At 52.4% G+C, this 17399-nt stretch overlaps 5 protein-coding genes across 5 annotated transcripts; 4 read left to right on the forward strand and 1 right to left on the reverse strand.

Annotated features, from left to right (window-relative positions):
• Positions 1 to 1167: 1167 nt before the first annotated feature.
• On the forward strand, positions 1168 to 3467 carry GLOTRDRAFT_135634 (uncharacterized protein; the record flags this gene model as incomplete). Its single annotated transcript, XM_007863144.1, has 8 exons — positions 1168 to 1274; positions 1324 to 1383; positions 1434 to 1506; positions 1561 to 1837; positions 1892 to 1938; positions 2787 to 2975; positions 3030 to 3112; positions 3167 to 3467. The coding sequence occupies 8 exons, from the start codon at positions 1168 to 1170 to the stop codon at positions 3465 to 3467; spliced, it is 1137 nt and encodes a 378-aa protein (XP_007861335.1).
• A 345-nt stretch (positions 3468 to 3812) lies between these two features.
• On the reverse strand, positions 3813 to 5062 carry GLOTRDRAFT_69266 (uncharacterized protein; the record flags this gene model as incomplete). The annotated part of the gene is made up of 7 exons (XM_007863145.1): positions 4834 to 5062; positions 4733 to 4780; positions 4666 to 4682; positions 4402 to 4609; positions 4262 to 4353; positions 4149 to 4208; positions 3813 to 4082 (listed from the first exon to the last, which is right to left on the reverse strand). The coding sequence occupies exons 1-7, from the start codon at positions 5048 to 5050 to the stop codon at positions 3813 to 3815; spliced, it is 912 nt and encodes a 303-aa protein (XP_007861336.1). The 5' UTR covers positions 5051 to 5062.
• A 161-nt stretch (positions 5063 to 5223) lies between these two features.
• GLOTRDRAFT_69268 (uncharacterized protein) lies at positions 5224 to 8071 on the forward strand (the record flags this gene model as incomplete). The annotated part of the gene is made up of 14 exons (XM_007863146.1): positions 5224 to 5493; positions 5552 to 5703; positions 5753 to 5967; positions 6024 to 6057; positions 6110 to 6279; positions 6340 to 6596; positions 6658 to 6772; positions 6831 to 6989; positions 7047 to 7165; positions 7222 to 7303; positions 7365 to 7487; positions 7543 to 7709; positions 7767 to 7936; positions 7993 to 8071. The coding sequence occupies exons 1-14, from the start codon at positions 5257 to 5259 to the stop codon at positions 8069 to 8071; spliced, it is 2079 nt and encodes a 692-aa protein (XP_007861337.1). The 5' UTR covers positions 5224 to 5256.
• Positions 8072 to 8495: 424 nt separating this feature from the next.
• On the forward strand, positions 8496 to 9477 carry GLOTRDRAFT_53812 (MSF1-domain-containing protein). The gene is made up of 3 exons (XM_007862229.1): positions 8496 to 8604; positions 8670 to 8841; positions 8898 to 9477. The coding sequence occupies exons 1-3, from the start codon at positions 8573 to 8575 to the stop codon at positions 9231 to 9233; spliced, it is 540 nt and encodes a 179-aa protein (XP_007860420.1). The 5' UTR covers positions 8496 to 8572; the 3' UTR covers positions 9234 to 9477.
• A 267-nt stretch (positions 9478 to 9744) lies between these two features.
• Positions 9745 to 17325, forward strand: GLOTRDRAFT_113540 (uncharacterized protein; the record flags this gene model as incomplete). Its single annotated transcript, XM_007863147.1, has 19 exons — positions 9745 to 9799; positions 9963 to 10336; positions 10392 to 10546; positions 10597 to 10909; positions 10963 to 11209; positions 11266 to 11360; positions 11410 to 11842; positions 11864 to 12361; positions 12882 to 14662; positions 14720 to 14873; positions 14957 to 15311; positions 15367 to 15622; positions 15675 to 15856; positions 15912 to 16074; positions 16128 to 16200; positions 16256 to 16593; positions 16644 to 16919; positions 16978 to 17211; positions 17273 to 17325. The coding sequence occupies 18 exons, from the start codon at positions 9745 to 9747 to the stop codon at positions 17179 to 17181; spliced, it is 5952 nt and encodes a 1983-aa protein (XP_007861338.1). The 3' UTR covers positions 17182 to 17211; positions 17273 to 17325.
• Between the last annotated feature and the right edge of the window lie 74 nt (positions 17326 to 17399).

Raw genomic sequence — 17399 nt, forward strand, 5'->3', positions numbered from 1 at the left:
AGGTCCATATATGAGAAGTCGAGAGGCAGATGCCACCAAGAAAATGCTATTTTGGGAAGGAACATGCAAACTGGTTCACTCACACTGACCGTCAATTGCAAAGCAAGTCCTTCCACCAACCTTCCACCGTTCCATATGTCCGTCTCAATCACTGATCCATACGATACCTGGCACTGAGAAGGACCTCCGAGTTACGTCCTTGCGCTTCCGCGGAACCGGTCCTCAGGAATGGCATAGAATCGCTGGGAGCGCTGGCGAATCAAGCTTCTAGATGTTAAACCGCCGGAGTTCCATGTACTCACACAGCTGCTAATGGGGACTTGTGCTATCCAGAGAACTTCTAGATCATGGGGCGAAGAGTACTTGCGGGGGCTACAGATACAGAGGATGCAGTGCACTGAAGATAATAAAGACCCTCGAATATCTCAAGTACAAACAGTCCGTGCTACCCGAGGCCACGTCCTGCCGCTCATGTGCCAACTTATCCCGATTAGACGTACACGTTGGGTTCATAACATGGATATTAACACGGCTACTGGGATTGACGTGGTGAATTTTCATCAAATATTTCCGCTGAGGCGCCATGACTATTGCCAGTGACTTGTCATATGGCTCAACCAGAATGGTCCTGCACAGGCTAGGCTTCCGATCCAGTGACATTTACCTCCGATGCTAGGTTTCACTCAGGAACAAAAACGCCATGCATTCACTGACACAAATCAGCTCATACTACCGAATTCTCGCGAACTCGACTAGCATCAGTCCATCTTCAATTGCCCTTGTATGGAATCATCCGCTAGTCTGTCCATAACTGCATGCAGTCCGGGGCATGCCTTCCCCCCCTTTCGTACCGTACGTGGCAACAACGTTTATCACAGTAGCTAATATAACGGACGATGGAACAGAGGCGGTCTGAAACAGAGCAATGGAGCATAGCTGTAGCCTTTGAACCGAAATGGGTAATTTGTGGCTCAAGTTGCGTATATAAGACCTACCCCACTGGTTGCTGAAGCTGTACTTCTCTTCGCCACATACGCTGCCCCTCAGTCACAGTCCGCTGCCTAGTACGTCTACCTCACAACCATTCACCTCAGTGTCATCTTATCCGTCCTCGTCACGCATACCAATACCACAGACGGCTCACCCAATACTACGTTGCCAATGAATATGGCATCCCTCACGCTGCCTCCATACGATGAAGAGCACAGTGGCGTCACAGACCTCAAGCCCATCTCGACGTCTGATGTAAACCGCTACGGAAGACCGTATTACGTGTTCGTGTAACTGAGGCCGGTTCTACTCAATGCTGAAGCATGCCAACAGCAGGAGAAGAGATCCGGATGCCCGTGTATGCATCCCGCCTCTTTCCAGAAATCTCAAAGAGTACGTAGTCTTTCCGGGTTCCTTGGCTCGTGACTAAACATATGACACAGTATGGGAGGTCGTGGCGAGTGGACGCTGTGCGTACATCCTGAGGGTGCGCCGTATTTCATGCACAGCGAGAAGGTCATTGTTTCGCGGGACGCCACATTAGTATGGGGTTACTTACGCCACCTGCAGAAGTACTTTACTGATGCCCAGTTGAACGACGCCACACAACGCGCGGCCATAAACAACTACGTGGCGACATTCGAAAGCCTCCTCGCCTCGAAGAAGATCGAGATGACAGATGATCTCGAAGTTGTTCTGGAACTCATCCCAGGGGAAGGTAGCACAGACCCCAGTTGTGGCTATTACATTGCAGATAATAGTCAAAGAACGCTGTTCTGGATGCACGAATACGAAGCCACGTCGATTGTAGATGAGTGCGATGGCGTCCTGACAGGATCGCATCTCAGTAAGCCCTGTTCCAGGAGTTTCGGTTCCTGTTGATTAGTTCCAATACTCTCAGGCTTGGCGCTAGAAGCCAAATACTGGTATGAGACGGACTCGTTATCGGTCAGTTCATCCGAGGGTTATTCATTCCTCTTCCCGCTGATGACCATGGAATACAGTTTACCAACTACCGCTCAATCGGAAGTGCAGGGAACACTATTCGCTCTTTCCTAACCACAGGAAATTCAGTCCAGATATACTTGCTGAGTTGAACGGCATGATGATGTTTCACGGCATTGGTGTGTTTCTCCACACGGCAACAGAGAGCTCGGCCCTGACTCATAACAGATGCGCTAACATCCGGTCTCTCCCTTTCCCCATACTCTAACAGGGAACTCAGGGAGATGAGGGAGATCGTTCAGAGCATGCAAGGTTCGTCAAACCCAGATCGAAGTCTTCCTATCCCACATGTGTACATGTAGAAGCCTCTCCTTGTTATGCGTACTCGGCACAGATTGTCGGTGCGTGTTCTTTGCTCGCGCTGAAAATACGGGACATTGTCTTATGTGGTTAACTTCACAGGTCGCCTGATGTCAATTTTCTGTATTACACTCTCCTCTCTCGCCGAGTATATCGATTAACTGTCTCGCAGTGGCTTCGCGGTTCATTAATTACCATGGAGAGTTTGGCGCGCGGATTTCTCGACATCAAAGCGTCTATGAAAGCCGCGACTCTGGCTCATTGCTGTCTACATTGAAGTTCGGTCTACTGAGTTACCCTCTTTTCAATGGTCCCAAGTATCACCTGGTTTCCCTTGAGAGGATGTGGGTCGATCGGGTGATCAATTATCAAGACTGGGCTCGACACCTTAGACTGATTTTGGAAGAATGGACAAAAACTATTTTCATAGTAGGCATACTCTTGCACGCTTGCATTGCAGAGTTTAAGGAGCTGATCTCCAAAATTCGCAGTCACTTATCACGCTGGCCATCATCATTTTTACCTTCTCCATAGCCAACGATAAGGAAGCAATCCGGACTCGTTCTCTAGCCCAGGAAACTTTGCTCTTCTCGGCGTTGTTCGACGTCACCAGTGTCATCACAGCACTCGTACTCATCCGGCAGCATCGTACATTACCGAAGGATGATGCAGGCGCTGCCGTGTGTATCTTCACCTTGTCAGCTGCCCTTATGTTTTAATGAATGTCCTGACAGCAACGCTATCTATGGTCTAAACCAGGGGGGCTGCCCGGCCTGGCTGTTGCTTATAGCATTCCCTACGCGCTCGCGCTGTGGTCGTAAGTTAAACTTCTACCCCTGCTACTTCCCAGTACTCATCACTTCCACCCTAGCATCGTCGGTTTTACCGGTGCCATCGTCTGTGTTGCATTCGATATCAACCCGGCCTTGCCCCATACGAGTAACGGTGTCCAGGCTCGTATCGCTGCTGTTGCCCTTTGCGGCTGCCTTGTGTCGTGTGTAGCGTGGGTGCTGCTCATGGACTGCGATGAGTTCATGACGAACTTCGGTGAATTCAATGAGAAGATATGGGATGCAGTGTACACCCTCAAATTGAGGATAACCAACTTTAGAATGAATCGCGAGCCGGGCCATGCGGGGGCACTGCCGAGGGACCGCATTCAAATCGTGTGATCATACACTCGAATGAAGTCAAGGAACGGAATGTTTGTAACTGCCATCCATGCTACGCGGATATGCAGACAATCTCATTACTGTACATACTTCCTCGCTTGTACCTCATTGTTATTGATATGACCCACTATGACCCATGTTCCTTGTGCTCCCACCTCTCAGTATGATCCGCCCTCCCTAGATTAGCTACAAGTCTAATGACCTCTACCTGCATGGAACCTGCGTATGTTATGGGACTGCTGTGCATCTAACCCGTGTATAGTTGCTCTACTTCTATAGAATCGGCATAACTTCCGCGTGTTTGTTCTCCGTGTTGGGTGACACTTATCATGCCCACCTGGCCCCTCACGGTCTATTCTCCTGCACCCACTTTACGACCTCACCCCAATCCCTCACTCTCCAGATCTTGCCTCCACCATCCCGCTCCCACTTCCGGTTGATCTCGTCTAGATTCGCATCCTCGTCATGCCACCACTCCCGGTTGCCTTCCTGTTCCGTTCGCTGGTCATACGACAGATAGTCGCGAGGCGAGGAGACGTTCGAAGGGCGCACGTTCCAAGGATACGTGCCGAAGAGCAGGACCGGGATCGGCTTGTGGGTATGTGGCTGTTGCGGCTTCGGGCTAGCATCTGAACAAGGCTGGGCAGATGGGGAGGGCGGGGGCGGAGGCGGAGCGGACACGGAGAGGGCGTTGTCGAGGGAATCGTCGATTAGGAGAGTTGCAGGAAGACTGCGGCAGACCTGCGACGCGGGTTAATTAAGACTACTTTCTTCGATGGCAAAAAGTGAAGCACCTCTGCTTTAGTGAGCTTGGTCACAATCTCGTGCCCTTCATCTTCTGAAATCTCTTCGAACTGGCCGATACAGATGACACTCTCAAAAACGCCTGCTGATATTCAGGACCTTCGACAAAGAGTATGGAAACGCGATGTACCGGGGAAATGCTCCTCCAGCCATTTCCAGCTGGTCTCCAGGAGCTTCCTCATGCGCGCCGTTACGATGATGAGTCGGTACCCCAATTCCCTCAGATTCGTAACGCCTTCTAACGCCCCGGGGACGGGTTCCGCTTTCAGTATCTCCCCACCTTCGTAGAACTTCTTGACCTTCTCGTTTGTTTCGTCCGGCGTGCCCCAGTATGGGTTCTAATCGGAGTATGATTTGAATGGCACAGTCACAGGCGCTGTGAAAGGTACCGTACCTTCCAGTAATGATAGTCTTGGTCATCCGCAATTAAATGAAGTTACTGCGAAAGACGTGAGCCTTACAATGGAAGTCATCAAGACTCATTTTCGAGCCGTAGTTCCTGTTGTGCCCTTTGCATAGTTCCTCTTCAGTAGCTCAGACAGATCCACCACAAACTCCTTACAATCTGCTATATATGCGTTAGTCTGACACAGAACGTCGTCCAGGTCTACTGCGATTATGGGTCCACCGGTGGGATGTGCAACCGTCGCTGGCGAAGGGGACAATGCAGCCAAAGCAGAGCCCGCTTCTTCGTCTTGCGGCGGCGGTGAGTGCACAGACGACTTCGGACATGGTGGTTGGGAAGAATGTTCCGAGCCAGCTGCCGTATTGGAAGACATGGCCAGCGCAGCGGAGAGTCGAGACGCGTCCTGGTCACGGTCTAGTACAGTACACTGAGCCCTAACCCTAAGGCAGGCCCGATCATTCATCGCAATGCCACGCACGTGGATAATCACATGCGGGTTCCCCGCAACCTCCCAGATCATGTCCACCATACCGCCCGCTGGACTGTCGCCCACCACCATAGCATTGCAGCCCGAGCGAGATGTCGGGCAGCACGACTCAGGCTGCCAAGGAGCAGTTCGCTCGATTTGCGAAAGCCTATGCGAGTCACCGCCCTGTCATCCAGCGCGCCCTCACGGGAGGTTTCGTGGCGTATGTGCTCCTCAATACGTATCAGAGCCTTGCCGCAAGGCCGGCTGTCCCAGGTAGAGGTAAAGGAGGTAGCAGAGGGAAAGGGAAGGGCAAGGAGAAAGAAGAGGGGAAAACACCCCGCGTCGCGGTGAGTAGGGAGGTTCTCCCAGTGTTGTTTCGGACCGTACTGATTGTGGATGCATCAGGTAGATGCTATATTCTATCAGCGACTATCTCGGATTCTGAGAATAGTCATTCCAAGTCTCAGGTCTAGGGAGGCCATTCTGCTCTTCATGCACTCCAGTCTACTAGTCTTTCGAACAGCGATCTCCCTTTACGTCGCATCATTGGACGGGAAGTTAGTGAACAGATCTTACTGTTGTCTCCAGTTGCTGACAGATATCCAGAATAGTCGCGTCTATTGTACGAGCACGACCACTGGAGTTCTTCTTCAACATCCTCCGCTGGCTCTTGGTCGCAATCCCTGCTACATGGTGTAACAGTTGGCTGAGCTTCGTAGAATCTCGGCTGTCCAGTGCCTACCGCACGCGCCTTACGGATGAAGTGGTCCGATCCTATCTGGAGGATGAAGAAGGTGGAGGCAAGATTTATTACAAGATTTGTGAGCCGCTCTGGACGATGACCCTGCAGCTGCATGAGGACTAACGGGTATTGCAGCTAACCTGGACGATCGAATAAAGAATCCTGATCAGTACGCTCTTACACTGTAGCCATGATGGAGTTCTTTCTGATAAATCCTCCAGGATGATAACCCATGACATACAACGCTTCTCGGCACATCTAGCGGCCATATACGCCAACATGGCTAAGCCAGTACTAGACGTCATCCTGTACAACTACCAACTATCGCAAAACGTTGGGGCAGAAGGCCTTGTCCTGCTCACTGTACTAGTCCAAGCCTCCGCTGCTCTACGTTCGTGGAACCGCTTCCTCAACTCCTGTTCACCGATACTTATCATGATAATTACTTCAGTGCGACGCCTCACCCCGCCCTTTGGACAGTATACCGCCCTCTCCGCGTCGCTCGCAGGCTCCCTGCGGCACACGCATTCCCGCTTGGCCGAGCACGCCGAGGAGATCGCGTTCTTCCGTGGCGAGGAGACTGAGAAGATGCTGCTCGAGAGAGAGTACGCTGGCATGGTGATGCACGAAAGGAAGGTCCTCAGGGGACGCTGGTGGCATGGTATCGTCGAAGAGGGGATCGTAAAGTGGCTGTGGGGAAGCTTTGGGGTGAGTGGATGTCTTGCTCTCTTGGGGGGCATGGGTGCTTATTGGTCCTACCCCTGGACAGTTGTGCATTTGCGCTATTCCTGTATTTTTCAAGCTGCCAGGGGTGTCTGTGGCGGATCTGGGTGGCAGGACAGAGGGCTTCGTGACGAATAGGCGGCTGCTCTTGTCCGCGTCCGGTGCGTTCCAGTCCAATCCAACTTGACCGGGCTGACTAACAGCAATCACACCAACTAGATGCATTCGGCCGTGTTATGTACTCCTACAAGGACCTATCTGAACTGGCTGGCTACACCGCACGGGTGTCCCTCTTGCTGGACACGATGGCAGATGTGCGCAAGGGCAAACTGGAGAAGGCGCTGGTGAGCAGTGCGAGCACCGAAGAGAATGCCCGGAGTAAGTGGATCGCGCCGATGTTACAGTGGCCATACTGAAAATACCGGCAACTGGTAGTACTGAGAGGGAAGGGAGAAGTGCTCGAGTCCGAGGAGATAAGGTTCGAGAATGTGCCCATAGTTACGCCCAATGGAGACATTCTGGTCAAGAGCCTCAGTTTCCACGTGAAGCCTGGAGTATGTATATCGGTTTCTACGATACTTGCGGCTTGGGATAATGACACTCCATTTAGGAACACCTCCTGATTGTCGGTCCAAACGGATGTGGCAAGTCGTCCTTATTCCGGATATTAGGCGGGCTATGGCCTGTTTACGGTATGACCGCCCAGAATCTGCATTTCAGACCCCAGCTAAAGTATACCCCTGCAATGTTTAGGTGGAGTCGTCCACAAGCCTCCTGCGTCGCAGTTCATTCTCATTCCCCAGCGTCCGTACCTGCCGCTGGGTACGCTTCGGGACCAGGTCATATACCCTCATTCAAAGCTGGATATGGAAGCTCGTGAGTCCAAAAGTTATGCTGATGCAAACACTTTCTCCAGCTGTCGTAAATGCAGTAGGACGCACGGACGAAGAACTGCTAGCGATTCTGTCTGTCGTCCAAATGGATCATATCGTCGAACGTGAAGGTGGATGGGATGCGGCCAAAGAATGGAGGGACGCGCTGAGCGGCGGAGATAAACAGAAGATTGCCTGGGCGAGGCTGTTTTACCACAGACCGAAGGTATGTCGATCTCCTTCTCAGGGTATGGAAGTGTTTCGATTTTGGTACCATCCTCAGTATGCTGTCTTGGACGAAGCCACGTCGCTCGTGCCAACGGAGATGGAAGGTCGTATGATGGACCATGCTACGGAGCTAGGCATAACCCTGCTGACAGTGTCCCATCGCCCATCGTTATGGAAATACCATTCCATGATACTTCAATACGATGGGCAGGGCGGGTACGTCTTGTGAGTGTATTCATCAATCCGTATCAGCCGGCCCGGTAATGACGCTGGGATGACAGCACAAAGCTAGACGCAGAGAAGCGGCTGGCACTTCAGGAGGAGAAGCAGGCTTTGGAAACGAAGTTATTGGAAGTGTGAGTCCTTTCCGTTTTGCGGCGATACGTCGGTTCGTTGACTGGTGGCATGTTTCATTGCAGGCCGAAGATGAAGGCGAGGTTGTCGGAACTGAAAGCTGCGGTGGACGCGCAAGCGGCCTGATAGTGTACAGAGATATTTGTGCTAGTAGTGTAGTTGTGACCAAGGGACAGCCTTGCGATGCTCTTGGTTCGGATTGGATTTGTAGTGCCAGGGTTATGCCGTCTTGCACAGGGTGCCGCGGCTGCAGAGCGGCTTCGCAGTACGCTGCGCGATGTCCCGAACCAATGAAAAGGCAGAGAAACGCGTCATGAGTGATTGGTCGAGATTGGCATCTTCCCAAACAAGGCCGTGCATCGGGGCCAATCGGAGGCCGAAGAGGCGCCATTACGCAGAAATTTATCACAGGGCTCCAGCTATATACCCCACAGTCGCCCCTTTGGCAGTGCTCACACGACCGTGTCGTTACACCAGTTCTTTGCCTCCTACCTTTATCTCCTAGACATGCATTACTTCTCGCAGATATTCAACTACGAGTGAGTCTGTCCCGTGTCCTGTGAGCTGACGAGCTGGTTGCTGATGAGTGCTGCGTCGTCATAAGCCACCCATGGTCGAAAGTCGTGATTGGGATGTGGCATAAATACCCCAATCCTCACTGCTCACATGTCGTTACTGTCGATGTCGTCGACCGCTCGGTAGATCCAAAGACTGGCATCATACGAACGGAGCGGATTCTTGGGTGTAAGCAGAAGGCGCCCATGTGGGTCGTCAAGGTATGTTGCCCCCCGTTGGTTACCATTGAAGAGTCGGCATATAACCCTTTCTGCAGCTTTTCGGCGGGTCAGAGGACGCTTTCGTCCGAGAAGTGTCCTTCGTCGACCCTACAACCCAGAGCGCTACGATGACATCCGTCAACCTTTCACTGTCACAGTTCGCGACCTGCTACGAGCACGTGCAGTACTCCCCTGCCCCTGGCAATCGAACAACGTTCACTCAGACGGCAGAGATCCAGGCGCGCGTGGCTTTATGGCGGAGTGTCTCTGACAAACTAGAAAACTGGCTTGTGCAGCGGTTCGAGCAGAATGCGCAACTTGGCAAGCTGGCCTTCTCAGATGTGTTGCGGAGTCTATGGGATTCGCAGGATAAGCAGTCGGCTGGACCATAGAGCTTTCCTCGGCTACGCTCTCTCTCTTTTCTCAGGGGCTTGGTGTGCGAGGGAATCGGTGCTAGACGACTAGATCACTCATTTGCTACATTACCCAAAAGCGTCTTGGACGCGCCTGCATCCCATTATACTTACGACTCGTAACGATATCGCATCTGTATACTCTGTACATCGTCATTAATGTTCACGACTCAAGAAAGAATTGAAGTCGCTTTCGTAGGGACGAGTCTTAGGCAAGTCCGACGGCTCAAGTGAAAGGCTGCTCGACCATGAAGTAGATAAGCGTGACCGTCACACTACACTGTCTGAGTCTCTTCACATTGCCGTGCTTCTTCGTTCTGCAATAACTTTGAAGAGCTGGAAGATTTTGCGCTCTCGTCCCCCATCTTAGCTCTACAAGTCTTATTCTCGCTCTTGACCGCAACTGGCCGTAGACGACGACGCACCGTACGAAGACGTGCAGGCCAATCGTACCCAGTGCTTTCAGTGAGGTAGACCGCATTCGTGCGGCATGGATGAGCTCGTACACCACTGCGTCCGAGAGCTGTCTTTCGACGGAGATCTAGGTGAGTGTTTAAGATGAGACGGGGCATGCGAAGCGCTGGGATTCGGACGGGATCGAATCTAATCTCAGGTTCGAATCCAGCAGGTGTCGCACTTGATCTACTTTTCCACATACCCTTTACTCGTGTCAGAATCTCGCTAACAAACATCCGCCTGTTTGCGTAGGGTGCAGTGTATCCAGATTGCGGGACTTTATCTCGGAATTCCACTCCCAAGACCCCGCTCATCCCCAGACCGTAGACGACGCTTATTGCGCGTTCGTATGGTCCGTCATCGTAGAACACCCTGCAGTACGTATAGGCACCGTCCCCCCGGGCGATACCACCGAGGTGTACATCGCACCCCAGACAAGTGCGAAGAGGAAAGCAAAGGAGCGGGGAGAAGCGCACGAGGAATCCGCCCCGGCCACAACGCTCGATGTCATTGAAGATGCGAAGTCGAAGAGTCTCGCCGAGCTTCAAGTTCAGTATGGAAACACCCTGCGGATTGCTGTGGATCCTGAGACATCGTTCGCTGCTATTACAGGTTCTCATATCCGAGTATGGTTAATTCATACCATGCAAGACCTTGCGCTGATGATGCGTATATGCATAGCCCTCGAAACTTAGTCCGATGGTGTATACGGCTCTGCAGCTCATTACCCGAGGCCGTGAAAACGGTATCAGCGTCATGGACCTAGGGAAGAAATCGGGATATGACCAAAAGACGTGCCATTACCTCGTGAACCAGCTCCTTGACCTCGATCATGTGTAGGTCTCTATTGACCATCTTGCGTGCTGCATCTCAAACCATCCTGCAGTGTGAAGATCAGGCGCGGAGGCGTCGGCTCCAATTTCTGTATCCACAAGTATTTTTTCGAGCGTAGCCCACTATGGAGACAAATTCGCAACGAGGAACGGCAAGGGAAGATGGGCGAAGCTGAGGCCCAGCAAGAGCGAGCACGATTAGAGGAGGAAGGCGAGGCAGAGATCTCGGGACCCAGCCAGGTTCACTTTGACCCTATCGACGCACGACATTTGTCAAGTCTGCCTCTTGTCAAGGCGCGCGTTGTCAAGCTATTGAAGAGCTGCAAGAATAATATGCACGTATCTCAGAACATGCTGATCAAGATTGTACGTTTCCCATTCCATAGTGTGAAAATATGACGCTCATGAACTCGTGATAGGGCTTCTCCAATCCCACCAAGACGGATCGTCGCTTTTTCAATACACGGGTGAACGATCTTATAGCACAGGGTGTGGTCGAGAAGTTGTATGTGCCCAACCCGAACTCGAGGCTCAAGAAGAAGAGTTGGGTGCAGTGCTTGCGCCTGCAGACTGCAGACAAGAGCCAGTCGGGCGAAGTTGAGGGCGCTACTAGTCAGATACCTGGTGAAGCCGCTACGAATGAAGTAGACGCAGAAGAATTATACGGTATGTCCTGGATGTTGTACCACGTTTGTGCATACATTGACCTTTCGCGTTGGAAGGGGACGACTCCGGTAGCCTCAAAGTTAACCTGACACTGCATAAGCAACTTGTCAATCTACTGGAAGGGGCTGGTACTAGAGGAATGACGCTGAATGCAAGTAGATTGTTACATTTCCCACGCATGCATTATAACTTTCTCTCAGGAGCTGTCTGACACCCTCGGACGCTTCGACAAGCGGACCATCGAGTTGCTCATGACACGGCTAGAGAAATACCCTCCCCCGGCGCACATTGCAGATCTCGGTGTTGCCGAGTTAATGGAGACGCATGGTCGAGAACGCAGGCACAGGTATTACACTGTCGCTGCGTATCACGCATTGGTTGCCCGGGAAAATCTGCACGATTCAACCAGCCGGTATACAAATTTTGAGTTCTCCTCAGTGGGGGATTTCCTTCCCGTAGACTTATCCTTGTTTTACGAGAATGAGGCTGCGCTACTGTGGCATCAAGACAACACCATAGACCAGAAGCAGGGCAAGTCTTCTGCGTCTGGCAAGCCGCGTGGAAGGCCAGCGAAAGCAGAAACTGCGAAAGGTAAGGCAAAGGACAATGTGACGGACTCTACTCCCAGACAAAGTCGGAAATCGCTCAAACGAGGAAGGAATGCGGCGGATCCCGATGGCGCGGGTGATGCGCAGAATAATGATCCCGCGGAGAGTGCGACCCCTCGAAAGAGAGGGAGGCCTCCTACAAAGGCGAAGTTGGATGCGACTCCGGGCTCAACATTGATGGTCCCTGTCTATGGCACCGCTGAAGTCTTTCTTGGTGAAAGCCAACCTCCGCCCAAGAAACGCGGTCGACCCTCCAGGGTCAAGAGAGAGATCACCGGAGACGTAATCGAGACGACTACTTCGACCGCCGCTGTGGCCGAAGTCATCCCTTCTCCTACTCCGCGCAAAAGAGATCGACCGCCAAAGCGGGGCGGTGGAGGTGGAGGTGCGAAGAAGAACGAACCCTTGGCGGAAGACATGGATCCTGAAGGGGATGCGTCACGGTCCACGGAATGTGTCCCGGGAGTATCTGAACCCAAAAACGCTGTTCAGCCGGCACGAGCGGACACTGTCGATAGAATCCGGCCTCTCGATCCCGGTCCTGGTACGTTCCCACTTGCTTGAGCCGGTACGAACGGAATCTGATTGTCCTATAACGTGAGAAGGATCTGAGGAGCTTGCCATCCCTCAGACTATCACTAATAACTTGCGACCTCACGGTTCAGACGAGCTCGAGGGTCTCCTTGTGATGGATTCTCCTCTCACAGAACTATCAGATGAATTCCCAGACGGGCCAGAGGAACATTCCGGAGCTAGGCTACCCTCCAGGCACCCGTCCGTGGCGCTCCATGGCAATCAGTTGGTGGACGAAGCAAGATCTAGTCAAGAGTTTCCCTCTATACCAATCGATCCTGTTCTGATGGGCGAAGGAGTGGATCAAAGCCTGGTTCAGATAGGCTTCTCAGGGGAGGCCTCTCGGGCACCTCCTGCGGAACAATGCGTCCATCCCGCAGACGGCGGTGGAGGCAAACGAGATACGACCGAACTGGAGGACACAAGCCATCCGGCGAAGCGACATAAGTCCATGGTCCCAGATGAGCAAAACAGCAAACCACGACCGAAAGCAAACGTGTCACAATTGCGCAGGGAAAACGAAATCCTCCAGCTACTACAAGAAATGGGTGGGATAGCCTTGACTAGCGGCAAGGATTTCGTGGATGCTCACGTAGACTTGATCCGAAGACTTGCCGAGGCTCGAGAACCTACTTCTGCACCAGTGGGCAGCCGTTTAGACAGGCGCACAATCGAAAGCGTCCTGAATAACCTAGAAGCTCGGGAAAATGTGAAGACTTTGAAAACTTTGGTTAAGCTACCGACAGGGTCCCAGCGGCCGGCACGGGTCACGTATCTGCCACATGTGTCTCAAGACAAACTCAACGCTTTCTTGGGTGAGCTCGGACGCACTCTGCTGAACATCCAACCGTCCTCGGTCAAGAAAGTAGACGAAGAGATAGCTTTCTTACCGGGGCAAGACATCGAACGCGCAGCTCTACCCTTGCAGTTACTTCGTCTGGACAAACCGTCAGGTAACGATGATGAGCGCTGGTCTAGGAACATTGCCAGAGCAGACCAGCTTTTCAACTATGACGATGAAACGATTCGGAACGTCTTGTTGACAGAGAATCACACCAGGGCACAACTGTATGGCTTCAAAGTTGGTAAGATGGTAAGGGCCCGCCGACTCCACTTACACATGCTTCGCTGCTTTGAGTTCGGCCAAGATTCATCGCGCATTGTCTCATTCGATGACCGTATCGTGGATCTCTACTATTTCTTCAATGACCTTCCGGCTGAGGTTTATTTTGAAGTGGTGTCGGCCTTAGCATATGATGAGAGGCTTTCAGCGTTGCTCTATTCGGAGCAAGGGAGGCGAATGCCAGTAGGTGAAATCGACCAACAACTTCACTCAGTACTGCAGATAGGCCGGTCGAGGGCTCGCGCTCGCATCCTGGATATCTTAGAGATGCTTCGCGACCTCGAAGTCGTAACCCCTTTAGAGCCGACGGAATCAGGAACTGCCCAGATTAGCTGTGTAACTAAATGCGACTACCCTGCCGACTACTCTATTACATCCCTTCAAGACTGGACACCCCACTCAGCGCCTCAATATTGGCGTTTCCACAATTCTGCCCCTATTCGTTTGTGGGCTCTTCCGGATACTCTACCTGCCCTATGGAAGAAGGTCCCGTTGGTTACTGAAGCCGATGGTAAACTGTACTGGGAAGAGCTGCAGAAAGTGTCAATGAATACAGACTACGCCAAACAGTTGATGTGTCCAGGAAACATCGAATTGCCAGAGGACGCCCGAGCCTCCCCGGCTGTAGGGAGATCCATTCGCCGCGCAGGTGCATGGAATGATGCCTATGTCCTATCCTGGCATCAGAGCCAGTATCTGAAGAAATTCGTAGATTCGTCTACAGGTCGGACTCCTCTCGAGGACGAGGGCAGCGCCGATGCGACGTTACAGCGGATTTGCTGGGTTGTCTGTGCACCTGTCGAGGTCGTTCGTGAGTTCTTCATCGCAGCCCAGGCACGATGCCGTCGAGAATTGGAGATTGCTGAGAAGAAGGCTCGAAGGAAGGCTGCGGAGGAGTTAGCACAACAGACGGTTGAAGCAAAGGCGCTACTGGCCCAGAAATCTGCTGAAGGTCGAGCTAAGAGGGAGCAAGAGTGGGACGACCTTCTTCGAAGGGTACACCCAGAGCCCTTGTCTGAGTCTGCTATGCGTCGATTGCGCGTTGTTCGCACTCGTTTCATGCAGTCAGGTTCTGGCCCAGATGCTGGAAATTGGGAAGAAGACATATTGCGCGTCGTCCGGGAGGCCGAAATTGTTGCTGAGAAACTAGTCATCGCGCGACCGAAGCAAACCAGGATCCCTCCGGCGCCCCGAGATGCCCCAAAGCCTGCCCCCAAAGCCCCTCCACCTGCCCATCCGCCGCCCGTAATCCCGAACGCGCCGTCCCAATCTGTGGAGGTGCTGGTAGGGCAGCGAGCTTCGCTCTTCCGGATGAAACCCGAAGAGGAAGCGGAGAAACAGCCTAAGGGGAAACGCGAAGGTTCGAGTGAAGGTCTCGTCTGGCGGATAATCTACTTACTAGACAGGCATGATAAGCAGGCAAGAAAAAGAAAGAGATGGAAGAGAAGAAGCCCCAGAGGAGAAGCCGACTTCTCTGGACGAAGGAGTATGATGACCTTGCCAAGGACGCATCTGTCATTATCAGGGCCCGCTGTCGTGGTCAACGCATTGACTGGGCGGCATTTGATCAACTGTTCCCCGCTGCGTTCAGGAATTCCGTCCGACAAAGGGTCGCTAGTCTGCGAGAAGCCCCAGGTGCCGAGACCTACATGCAACGGCTGGAAGACAAATGGTACGAGTTATGGACAAGATACAGAGGAAGTGCCTTCCTACCAGATGATGATCCCCCGACCCCATCAAATTTCAATATCATCATGCACATTGACTTCCTGCGCAGGCATATTGATAAGAGTGCAATGTGGGCCAGGTTCCATCGTGATTACTCCGATAGTTGTAACCTAAAGTTGCTCCAGACTTGCAGGCTTCCAGGAATCTGCAGAAGGGAACCCCACCATCTTACCGGCCAGCATAGAAGAGCTCCAGAGAGATTATGACATCGTAGAAAAGTCTAGCACCGAGTCAGCCTGGGATTTCGTGTGGAGTACCAGTGCAGACGACGATCGCGGAAAGAATATGGCAAGGCAGCCTTTTCTGGCAGAGACACACGACAACTACGTCGTTGTGGAGGACGCGTCAGAGACAGTCCGACTAGCAGAAGCCGCGTCGAAGGTGCGTCCGCTATGCTTCTGGATACTGGATGCCAAGTGAACGACTACTGTAGATGGTCCTTGGTACTCCCAACGAGGTGTATGATTCTGAGGTGGCTTCTCGGATGTTACACGATGTTGGCGAGGAGCCCGTTTCTGCGGCGACTAAGAACATGCTCGAGCGGGGCGTTCTCTCGAAGCTACACCGCGACCCAAAGAAGCCAAAGCCTGGAAGGTCGCTCAAGATCTCGGACATGTAAAACTTCCAGCCTCTAGAAGCTCCGTAATCCTGACATTTGTTTGATCTTCAGGAACCAGAATGCATTGGGAGGCTCATTCTCCAGCGATCTCTTCCAGGATGCTTCTGCGCTGGAGGACATTTGCTTCCTGCAAGACGGTGAATGGCGCGAATGGCCGCTACTTGCGACCGATGGTGACATTGCGGTATTGATAGAGCTTGCCTCAGAGAATAAGGTGTGTAGGGTCGTCGACCGCAGATCCTCACAGGCTCACATGTCGATTTCCAGGCTGAGTTCAAGGTTGATACGTCACATGCCCAGTCCGTTCGTCCCATGATAGACTGGAACAGCAAGCGAGCAGGTAAGTAAGCCAGGCTTCAATTGATTATTCCACTTGCTCATCATTTTCCTCGCAGATGATGATCAGATTGAGACAGCCATACACGTCCGATTCCACGACCTTGACGACCCTGTCAGTGAACTGTCGCCTGCGCGGCAGCCAAACACACAGGCTGAGTTTCCCGCCGGTGTTGAGTACACCGGTACTGTGACGGAACACGGGAAGACGTGTGACGGAAAGGCTGCCGCGTGCAGAGTAACAGGCTCGGAAGCAGTTGACTGTCAGGGCTGCCTCGCGGCGGAGCTAACGCGGTTAAAATCCGGGTCGAGCGATGAGCAGGCTAAGATCATAGAGCAAACCGCACGAATCTTACATGAAATGGGACCGTCGGGCATTTCGGCGGAAGAGCTTGTAGTATGTTATGAATTTTTTCCTTCTTATTATGCTTCGTTGACGCAGCGCAGGCTAAATCTTCGAAGGAAAATGCCGAAGTACGACAAGCCATTCATCTTCTGGCCGACGGGCCTATTCCTGTGCTGCACATAGTAGGATATGCCGACATTGTGCTAGTGTCGTCCACAAATGTCAGATCGTGGACAGTGGCCATTTCCGGCAATCCTCTTTGGCGGACATTCCCGCGACGCTGGCTCGATATCTTTGGCCAGAGAATAAACGAGGTCTGGGAAGCCGCGCTGCGGGCTGTGATGGGCGTGATCGTTCTGAGACCCGGCATCTCGCAGGTAAGCCTCGTCTTGTGCTTGTTTCCTCGAAGGTGTCCACGGCTGACGATGATGGCAGGCAGAGGTACGATGGAGACTGCGCGCTGTTTACGATAGACAGGAAGTCAACGAGACTCTAAGATACCTTCTGCGATCAGGCTTCCTCGAGCGGAGGCTTCCACCTGATCTGCACGTGGACGATTGGGAACTCGCAGCACCCAATAATATGCTGGAAAAAAAGGTGATGTGGTTCCTCGGTAAGAGACATTGGTATCAAGTGTAGAGGAGATTCAGTTCCCCTATCATTATTCAAGTGAGTGCCTGGGGATTTCCTTGGATCCCTGATTCCAGTGATGCTCATGTCTGTGCTACAGTCATTATCGTAGTGATGTTGTCAGAGACCAGGAAGCAACCGTTGTAACACTGGACATAGAATTGTATAATTAGGTTTGTGCAACAGGTTCAAACCGTTCAATGAATGTAGTCTGGACAATTGCAAGG

The sequence above is a fragment of the Gloeophyllum trabeum genome (genome assembly GCF_000344685.1).
Source record: "Gloeophyllum trabeum ATCC 11539 unplaced genomic scaffold GLOTRscaffold_00001, whole genome shotgun sequence".
Lineage (NCBI taxonomy): Eukaryota > Fungi > Basidiomycota > Agaricomycetes > Gloeophyllales > Gloeophyllaceae > Gloeophyllum > Gloeophyllum trabeum.

Bases quoted from the DNA above. Each gene is read 5' to 3' on its own strand.
- GLOTRDRAFT_53812 (XM_007862229.1), top strand. From the start codon at position 8,573: ATGCATTACTTCTCGCAGATATTCAACTACGA. The intron at 8,605-8,669 runs GTGAGTCTGTCC...CGTCGTCATAAG, and splicing joins TCGCAGATATTCAACTACGA to CCACCCATGGTCGAAAGTCG. The intron at 8,842-8,897 runs GTATGTTGCCCC...CCCTTTCTGCAG, and splicing joins CGCCCATGTGGGTCGTCAAG to CTTTTCGGCGGGTCAGAGGA.